General features: G+C 43.9%; 1 protein-coding gene across 2 annotated transcripts in view; it reads right to left on the reverse strand.

Annotated features, from left to right (window-relative positions):
* The window catches only part of LOC141101317 (albumin-like), a 46378-nt gene extending 40567 nt beyond the window's left edge, over positions 1-5811 (reverse strand). For both annotated transcript variants that reach the window (XM_073590341.1, XM_073590332.1), the window contains exon 1: positions 5699-5811. In XM_073590341.1, the coding sequence (XP_073446442.1) occupies positions 5699-5777 (79 nt within the window). In that variant the 5' untranslated portion in view covers positions 5778-5811. The remainder of the gene's footprint in view (positions 1-5698) is intronic.
* Positions 5812-11154: the final 5343 nt, after the last annotated feature.

An 11154-nucleotide genomic window follows, 5' to 3' on the forward strand; every position in this document is an offset into this window, starting at 1 on the left:
TACACTGCCCAGCCATGACTCAGTTTGTCGCTTCAAGTACTCGGCCAGCACCTCGGCGGTATGTCTGTCGCCCAAACACATCATCTGCAACACAGCCTGCTGATTCTTTCCACTAGCTGCTCGATAGGGGGACACCTCGTGTGCAACAGTGGCAGCTGCAGATGGAGTGCTCGTACGACTGCGCTCTGTGGACGAGCTTTCGCTTCTGGAGGAGAAGGAGGAGAAGGAGGATGGAACGCCTACAGCCAACTGTTTCCTATACCGTGGGCTAGGCAGCACTGTCCCACCACCGCTGTCCCCTGTGGACCCTGCATCCACCACATTAACCCAGTGCGCAGTGATGGACACGTAACGGCCCTGGCCATGCCGACTGGACCATGCATCAGTTGTGAGGTGCACCTTTCCACTCACTGACTGCTTGAGTGCATGGACAATGCGGTCTTTCACATGATGGTGGAGGGCTGGGATGGCTTTGCGAGAGAAGAAGTGGCGACTGGGTAGGTCATAGCATGGTACTGCATAGGCCATGAGTTCGCGGAAAGCTGCGCTTTCCACCAACCGATAGGGCATCATCTCAAACGAGATTAGTTTGGCAATGTGGGCGTTCAAACCCAGTGTACGCGGATGAGAGACTGAGTACTTTCTTGACCTACTCATAGTGTCTGGGAGGGTGAGCTGGACTTGAGAGCTGCATATGGTGGAAGTAATCTTAAAAAGGAGAAAACGGAGTAACGGATACAAAATATATGCAAAAGTATAAATTTTATTAATACTCACATCAAGTGCTGACAAGTATACAAGTTGACTAAAATAGGGGGGATAAGCCCCAATGATACAACAATCAGGACAGACAAGGACAGGGTAAATAAAATGATACCAGTGCTCGAAATCTACATGGCACAACGTTCAGTCAGCCCATGGGCATTGCACATAACAGACATGTGTCTAATGGTAAAAGATAGTCAAATATGGCATACTCAATTAAATGTGTATTGTACATAGTTGTACATGTCTAGAGCGCCAAAAAAAAAAAAAAACCATCCAGAGGGGTCAATGTGCAAGTCCAATGGACACTGAACATAAATGAATCAATGACATGTGGAAGGATTCTTACATAGTAAATAACATATGTATCAGCATATCAAAACTGCGCAATTGTGCCAGAGAGAACCCGGGAGACGACCCGCCCAGCGGTCCAAATGACCGAAGTGTGGAAACAAGTAAAGGCAGGCTGCTTACCGGGGAGCAGAGGAGGTGAAGGCCCATGTCGTTGCATGGGCCTTCACCTCCTCTGCTCCCCGGTAAGCAGCCTGCCTTTACTTGTTTCCACACTTCGGTCATTTGGACCGCTGGGCGGGTCGTCTCCCGGGTTCTCTCTGGCACAATTGCGCAGTTTTGATATGCTGATACATATGTTATTTACTATGTAAGAATCCTTCCACATGTCATTGATTCATTTATGTTCAGTGTCCATTGGACTTGCACATTGACCCCTCTGGATGGTTTTTTTTTTTTTTTTTTTTTTTGGCGCTCTAGACATGTACAACTATGTACAATACACATTTAATTGAGTATGCCATATTTGACTATCTTTTACCATTAGACACATGTCTGTTATGTGCAATGCCCATGGGCTGACTGAACGTTGTGCCATGTAGATTTCGAGCACTGGTATCATTTTATTTACCCTGTCCTTGTCTGTCCTGATTGTTGTATCATTGGGGCTTATCCCCCCTATTTTAGTCAACTTGTATACTTGTCAGCACTTGATGTGAGTATTAATAAAATTTATACTTTTGCATATATTTTGTATCCGTTACTCCGTTTTCTCCTTTTTAAGATTAGCATATGGAGTGGTAATCCATGCACAAGGCGTTTTTGGACCATGGTCACCGCCTTGTCTCGTTCTCTGATACTGGGCATTATCATATAGATATGGTGGAAGTAGCGGTGGACAGGGCGGACTGAGAGAGGGTTGATGATGGTGATGGAGTTGGTGTTCTTTCTGATGGCCTAGATTCAGTATTTCGTTGATATAACAGTGGGATTCCCTGACTGCTGTGGCCTTGCAACGACACCTCAACATTTGCTGCTGTGCTAACCGGTGGGCTTACAGTGGGGGAAACAATGTAGCGTTGCTGACTACCTTCTTTGTGATCAGTTGCACATGTGGCACTTGAGGTTTGGTGTTGTGTCCACGCTTGCAAGTGCATGCTGGTTAAATGTCTAAGCATGCAACTGGTATTCAAATTTTTCAGATTTTTCCCTTGGCTAAAGGTCTTTGCGCACTTCTTACAGATAACCTTGGCCTGATCATGAGGACTTTGTTCAAAAAAGTGCCACACTGCACTCTTCCTACTTTGGCAGACATTTTGCGGCCTAGCACGCTGTGATGTTTTGACCCTCTGGACAAGCTGTCCAGCAACTCTTTTGATTTTTGGAACCTGTCTTTGGAGTGCTCCGGGCCTGCCAGATAACAGCTGATGCGATGTCGATGTCTGCTGTGGATGCTCCTCATCTGAGCTATTGGAAGCAGCACCCTCTTCCCCCAATGGATGCCAATCTGGGTCAACAACTGGGTCATCCATCACCTCCTCTTCAATGTCATGTGCACCTTCCTCTGTGTCACCGTGTATGGTGGTATAGTGTGCGGGAAGGGGCACCTGAGTCTCATCAGGGTCAGAATCTGGCTCTGTACACTGCGAGGACAATGTAGTGCTCTGAGTGAATGTACCAGCAGAATCATCTATCAGCAGCTGTGCATCAGTGCACACCATGTCAGATTCATCTTGGCCTGGGTAATTCACCATTTCACTTGATAATCCAGGCATGGTATGTGAAAACAGCTCCATGGAGTAATCAGTAGTATGGCCTGCGTCATCCTTCAATCTTGGTTGTGGTGAAGGACACAAGGAAAGGTGTGGTTCATGAACATGAGCCTCCAATGACGACTCAGTGCTTTTACTTTTTACAACTTCAGAAGAGGAGGCGATAGAGCTGGAGGCTGAGTCAGCAATGTAAGACAAAACTTTTTCCTGATGCTCTGGCGTTAAAAGCGGTTTGCCAACTCCTAGAAAACTAAGCCTTCGAAGCCTTATGGAGCCAGACGATGACGCAGGCTCAACACCTCCTGCATTCGGTCCTATTTTGCTTTTGCCACTACCATCAGATCCACCACCAACACCATCATTACCAGCTGCCAACCCCCGCCCAATTCCACGGCCTCTTCCACCAGCCTTCCTCATTTTTGGTAGAAATGTAGACAAAATCCTACAAACTATATAGTAATGTAAAACAAGGTACAAGGTGTCTATAGGACAGGGGAGATTTAGATTTTCTGCAGACACTTGTGGACACTGGACACTTGGATTGTGTGAGGCCCACTGAATATCACAGTGCTATGTCACAGGCTCGATGACACAGGTGTGAAAAAAGTGACTACAGGATAAGGGAGATTTTGAATTTCTGCAGACACTTGTGGACACTGGACACTTGGATTGTGTGAGGCCCACTGAATATCACAGCGCTATGTCACAGGCTCGATGGCACAGGTGTGAAAAAAGTGACTACAGGATAAGGGAGATTTTGAATTTCTGCAGACACTTGTGGACACTGGACACTTGGATTGTGTGAGGCCCACTGAATATCACAGCGCTATGTCACAGGCTCGATGGCACAGGTGTGAAAAAAGTGACTACAGGATAAGGGAGATTTTGAATTTCTGGGAGATTTTGAATTTCTGCAGACACTTGTGGACACTGGACACTTGGATTGTGTGAGGCCCACTGAATATCACAGCGCTATGTCACAGGCTCGATGGCACAGGTGTGAAAAAAGTGACTACAGGATAAGGGAGATTTTGAATTTCTGGGAGATTTTGAATTTCTGCAGACACTTGTGGACACTGGACACTTGGATTGTGTGAGGCCCACTGAATATCAGAGCGCTATGTCACAGGCTCGATGGCACAGGTGTGAAAAAAGTGACTACAGGATAAGGGAGATTTTAAATTTCTGCAGACACTTGTGGACACCGGACACTTGGATTGTGTGAGGCCCACTGAATATCACAGCGCTATGTCACAGGCTCGATGGCACAGGTGTGAAAAAAGTGACTACAGGATAAGGGAGATTTTGAATTTCTGGGAGATTTTGAATTTCTGCAGACACTTGTGGACACTGGACACTTGGATTGTGTGAGGCCCACTGAATATCAGACCGCTATGTCACAGGCTCGATGGCACAGGTGTGAAAAAAGTGACTACAGGATAAGGGAGATTTTAAATTTCTGCAGACACTTGTGGACACTGGACACTTGGATTGTGTGAGGCCCACTGAATATCACAGCGCTATGTCACAGGCTCGATGGCACAGGTGTGAAAAAAGTGACTACAGGATAAGGGAGATTTTGAATTTCTGCAGACACTTGTGGACACTGGACACTTTTGGATTGTGTGAGGCCCAATGAATATCAGAGCGCTATGTCACAGGCTCGATGCAGCAGGTGTGAAAAAAGTGACTACAGGATAATGGAGATTTTGAATTTCTGCAGACACTTGTGGACACTGGACACTTGGATTGTGTGAGGCTCACTGAATATCAGAGCGCTATGTCACAGGCTCGATGGCACAGGTGTGAAAAAAGTGAATTGTAGAATTGGGCAGAATAGGAATCTCCCTAGTGTGTAGGTCTGTAAGAACGGAACAAGTCCTCCACTTATCCTTCCACAGTGACACACAGATAGCTTCACTGTGGCTGTGATAACAGCCGTTACACGGCACTGTGTGAGGAGCGTACACCGCTGTATGGTGTGAATAAATGCACGCTCAGTACCTTAGCAGGACAAAAAAAAAAATTGGGATTGCTTTTAAAAAAGCAGTTTGCAGAGCAGTGGGAAAAGACCGAAATGCAGCTGTCAGGAAGCCTTAGAAGGCAGCCTAACAACCAACACCGCTGATCCACCACAATATAGCCTCCCCTTGCACTGCACACACAGTGACTGGTGTGTTGCACAGGCAAAATCGCTAGCAGCAGAAGCAGTTTTTTTGGCTTCTTCCCTGCCTAACGCTCTCCCTACAGAATCAGCAACCTCTCCTTATGCTAAGATCGGCAGAAGTAAGATGGCGGTCGGCGTGCACGCCCTTTTATAACCCCTGTGACGCCCACCAAAGCAAGCCAATCACTTGCATGCCCTTCTGAAAGATGGTGGCGACCCCTGCCTATGTCATCACGTTGCCCACAGTGTCCGTGGATCCTGATTGGCTGAAAAAAAGCGCTAAACAAACTTTTGAAACGCGACTTTGGCGCGTAAGTCGCCGACCTCGTGGCCGACCTCATCCTAGGGTCGGGTTTCGTTTCATGAAACCCGACTTTGCCAAAAGTCTGCGACTTTTGAAATTGTTCGACCCGTTTCGCTCAACTCTACTGGCGACATGTTAAGAACTGACGCGTTTCTGGCAACAGTGACATTACTGTGAAGATAAATTTGCAATCAACCCTTCAGATAATAACAAAATTTAATGCATAGTATTGACTGCAAAATATGTAAAATTGTACATATGGTCTTTTCAGGATGCAATGTAACAGTGCAGCTCATACCATTTTCTGCGTGCTGAACAAAGAAAAGATGAGTGAAGTTTTGCTTGTCTGCATAGATAATAATCACATATTGGTTAGTACTTACTACAATGCTCTCTTACCTGTATCCCTCTTTTGCAAATGTTTTGACTCAGTTGCTATCGTGCAGAGGAGCACACAAATCAGAGTGACCCACTTCATGGCTGCAGATCTTTGGGGAGGACCTCTCAGAAGCCTGGAGAATATGTGAAAATCTTGTGAATATATATAGTCTCTGGCTCCATTTACAAATGATTAACCAGACTGGTTCTATAAATTATTAATATTTATCTTGTGATTGAAATAGGGGGAAGACAAAAACACACTATTTGTAAATTAGGTTGATACTGGCACCCATCTCTTTAAAAGTCCTTGTATGTCAGGTAGATGTCCACAAATGAACTGCATAGGTTATTACTCAATGAAACTACAAACCAAAGGTTAAGTAAAGTGATCCTTGATTATGACAGCTCCTCGGTTTCTGTTCATAGTCTACTCAAAATGTGTACAAAAGTTAAATAAAAAAAGACATAATACTTCTCTGTTGTTCCTATACATTTTACTCATATATACAGTGGTTTGGGAAAGTAATCACCCCTTTGACAATTTTTTCTTTTTCTACCTAACAACCTTAAATTTCACTGGTTATTTTGAGGGTTTGCATCAGTTCATGTAAAGAATGTGCCTACAATTGTGAACATTTGGGTTATTTATTGTGAAGCAAATAAATAGGACAAAATACCTGAATTCAGTTTGCATAACTATTCACCCCCTAAAGTCAATACTTTGTAGCGCTTCCTATAAAGTCAATTACGTCTCTATGAGCTTCACCCATCTGGCTACTGATATTTTTCCCCATTCCTCAAGGTAAAATTGCTCCTTCAAGTTAGGTGTTTTCCTCTGGTGAACGGCATTAATCAAGTCTGATGACAGATTCTCAATTGGATTAAGGTGTGGGCTTTGACTGGGTCACTCCAAAACATTTATACTTTTCCCCTTAAACCACTTGAGTGTTGCTTTAGCAGTATGCTTTGCGTCATGGTCTTCTTGGAAGGTGAATTTTAATCTCATTCTGAAGTCACTGAGAGATTGAAATAGGTTTTGCACAAGAATATCTCTGCATTCCACATCATCCATTTTCCCTGCTCCTACTTTCGAAAAACATCCCCAAAGCATGTTGCTGCTATCACCATGTTTCTCTGTGGGCATAGTGTTCTTGAGGTGATGACCTGTGTTGATTTGGTGCCAGACATAGCGTTTACCTTGGTGGCCAAAAAGTTTTGGTCTTAGGACCTTCCTCTATACATTTGACGAGTCTCTCACGTCTTTTGGCAAACTCAAAATGAGCCTTACAATTTTTGTGTGTAAGTAAAGTCTTTTCTTCTGCCAACTCTTCCATAAAGTCCACCTCTATGGAGTGTACGGCTTTCTGTGATCATATGGACAGATTCTCCAGTCTCCGCTTTTAAACTCTACAGCTCCTTCAAGGTTACTTTTGGTCTCTGTACTGCCTCTCTGATTATTGCCCTCCTTGCCCAGGCTGCGACTGTTGGTGGGCGGCCCTCTCTTGGTAGGTTAGTTGTGGCACCATGTTATTTCCATTTGATGATAATAGATTTGATGGTGCTCAGGAGATCATCAGAGATTGGGATTTATTTTATAAGCCAACCCTGAGTTGTACTTCTGAACAACTTTGTCCCTGACTTGTTTGGATTTCTCATTGGTCTTCACGGTGTTTGGTTGTGGTGCCTCTTGCTTAATGGTGTTGCAGCCTCTGTGACCTTTCAGAAAAGGTGTATACTGATAGACCAAGAGAAACTTAGATTGCACGCAGATGGACTTCATTACACTAAGTATATGACTTATGAAGATAATTGCTTGCACCAGAAATTTTTAGGGCTTATGCACATGGCAATTTGTATTTATTTTATCCCATAAATGTAATTTTTGCCAATATTTTTCTCTCTTCACTTCACCAACTTAGACTATTTAGTGATGATGCATCACACACAAATAGGATTTTATTAAAATTTAAGCACATATTGTAATGTAAAAAAAGCTAAAGTCCAGCCATTTTTATGGTTACACCTAAATAAAATAGGAATGCTTGGTGATAACAGCTTCCTATTTGTGGCACATTAGTATATGGGATGGAGAAAGCTTTTCAAGATGGGTGGTGACTAGTGTTGAGCATTCCGATACCGCAAGTATCGGGTATCGGCCGATACTTGCTGTATCGGAATTCCGATACCGACTTCCGATATTTTTTCAATATCGGAATTCGGCATCGGAATCGGAAGTTCAGTTGATTGACGGCCTGACGTCATCATGATGCGCGGTGTGTGCGCATCATGATGCGCCGTCATTTCGGGCCTTCCGGGGGTCTCTGCCGGCCTGCCGGGGGGCTGTGCCGGCCTGCCGGGGGGCTGTGTGGACTGCCCGGGGTCTGTACCGGCCTGCCGGGGGGCTGTGCCGGCCTGCCGGTGGTCTGTGCACCCTGTGGGGGTCTGTACCGGCCTGCCGGGGGGCTGTGCCGGCCTGCCGGGGGGCTGTGCTGATGTCCGGGGGTCTGTGCAAGCATCGTCCGATGGGACTACAAGTCCCATCGGGCGATGCCTGCTACCATGACAGTGATTGACACATTAGCCAATGATGGGACAGTAGTAGTCCCATCATCCGGCTAATGTGTTAAATGTTAAAAAAAAAAAAAAATACTACATACATACTACATGCATGCTACATACATACTACATGCTACATACATACTACATATATACTACATACATACTACATACATGCTACATACATACTGCATGCTACATACATACTACATACATACTACATACATACTACATGCATGCTACATACATACTACATGCTACATACATACTACATATATACTACATACTACATACATGCTACATACATACTGCATGCTACATACATACTACATACATACTACATACATACTACATGCATGCTACATACATACTACATACATGCTACATACATACTGCATGCTACATACATACCACATACATACTACATACATGCTACATACATACTGCATGCTACATACATACTACATACATACTACATGCATGCTACATACATACTACATATATACTACATACATACTACATACATACTACATGCTACATACATACTACATATATACTACATACATACTACATACTGCATGCTACATACATACTACATGCATGCTACATACATACTACATACATACTACATGCATGCTACATACATACCACATACATACTACATGCTACATACATACCACATATATACTACATACATACAATACATTCATACAATACATACATAGACATACAGTACATATAACATAGAGTAACATACTTACCAATACTTGTCACATTGTTCCCCGAAGCCATTGTCTTTTCCGGGATAAATATTAACATAACAAACCACAAAAATACTCACCCACGATCCGAAGCAGTCCACGAGTGTGTCCCACGACGATCTTGGGTAGAGAACTGCAGCATCAGATGATGCTGCCGTTCTCTACGGGCTGCAGGAATCCAATGACGGAAGGTAGGTATCCTTCCGCACTGTATTCCTCCGCCACTTAAAAAAAAAAGTCCCTAGTCTCACTTTATGCCATTGCTGTGTGGGAATTTCCCACACAGCAATGGCATAAAGTGAGACTAGGGACTTTTTTTTTTTTAAGTGGCGGAGGAATACAGTGCGGAAGGATACCTACCTTCCGTCATTGGATTCCTGCAGCCCGTAGAGAACGGCAGCATCATCTGATGCTGCAGTTCTCTACCCAAGATCGTCGTGGGACACACTCGTGGACTGCTTCGGATCGTGGGTGAGTATTTTTGTGGTTTGTTATGTTAATATTTATCCCGGAAAAGACAATGGCTTCGGGGAACAATGTGACAAGTATTGGTAAGTATGTTACTCTATGTTATATGTACTGTATGTCTATGTATGTATTGTATGAATGTATTGTATGTATGTAGTATATATGTGGTATGCATGTAGTATGTATGTAGTATGTATGTAGCATGCATGTAGTATGTATGTAGCATGCATGTAGTATGTATGTAGTATGTATGTAGTATATATGTAGTATGTAGTATATATGTAGTATGTAGTATGAATGTAGTATATATGTAGTATGTATGTAGTATGTAGCATGCATGTAGTATATATGTAGTATGTATGTAGCATGTAGTATGTATGTAGCATGCATGTAGTATATATGTAGTATGTAGCATGTAGTATGTATGTAGCATGCATGTAGTATGTAGTATGTATGTAGTATGTAGCATGCATGTAGTATATATGTGTTATGTATGTAGCATGTAGCATGCATGTAGCATGCATGTAGTATGTATGTAGCATGCATGTAGTATGTATGTAGCATGCAGTATGTATGTAGCATGCATGTAGTATATATGTAGTATGTATGTTGCATGTAGTATTTATGTAGTATGAATGTAGCATGTATGTAGTATGTAGTATGAATGTAGCATGTATGTAGTATGCATGTTGTATGTATGTAGCATGTAATTTTTTTTTTTTTTTTTTTTACATTTAACACATTAGCCGGATGATGGGACTACTACTGTCCCATCATTGGCTAATGTGTCAATCACTGTCATGGTAGCAGGCATCGCCCGATGAGACTTGTAGTCCCATCGGACGATGCCTGCACAGACCCCCGGAGCCTGCACAGACCACCGGCAGGCCGGCACAGCCCCCCGGCAGGCCGGCACAGCCCCCCGGAGCCTGCACAGCCCCCCGGCAGGCCGGCACAGCCCCCCGGCAGGCCGGCACAGCCCCCCGGAGCCTGCACAGACCACCGGCAGGCCGGCACAGACCACCGGAGCCTGCACAGACCCCCTGGCAGGCCGGCACAGCCCCCCGAAAGGCCCGTACAGACCCCAGAGAGGCTGTACAAGGGCAGGAAAGGGTTTTTCTTATCCCGATACCGGAAGTCCCATAGACTTGAATGGGACTTCCGGTATCGGAATCGGCGATACCGATACTTTTTTTAAAGATCGGCCGATACCATCCGATACGATACTTTGAAGTATCGGACGGTATCGCTCAACTCTAGTGGTGACCATGGTGGCTATGTTGAAGTCGGCCATTTTGGATCCAACTTTATTTATTTCAATGGGAAGAGGGTCATGTGACACATCAAACTTATTGAGAATTTCACAAGAAAAACAATGGCGTGCTTGATTTTAACATAATTTTATTCTTTCACGAGTTATTTACAAGTTTATGACCATTTATAAAATGTGTTCAAAGTGCGGCCCGTTCTGCTGGATTGTCAATGCAACCCTCTTCTCCTACTCTTGACACACTGATAGCAACACCGCAGAAGATTTAAACCATTTTTTATCATTTCTTCCTTATCTCCTCCTTTATTGCTAGACTTTATTTGCTCAATGGCATATACCTTCGCTGATGCGGTATTTCCCTGGTGGTAATCAATAGAGTGTTTTGAAGCTTGTGAAATCCTTTTATTTGTACTACTGTA

Source organism: Dendrobates tinctorius, unplaced genomic scaffold, assembly GCF_039654945.1.
Source record: "Dendrobates tinctorius isolate UK_male_01 unplaced genomic scaffold, ASM3965494v1 ptg000011l, whole genome shotgun sequence".
Taxonomy (NCBI): domain Eukaryota; kingdom Metazoa; phylum Chordata; class Amphibia; order Anura; family Dendrobatidae; genus Dendrobates; species Dendrobates tinctorius.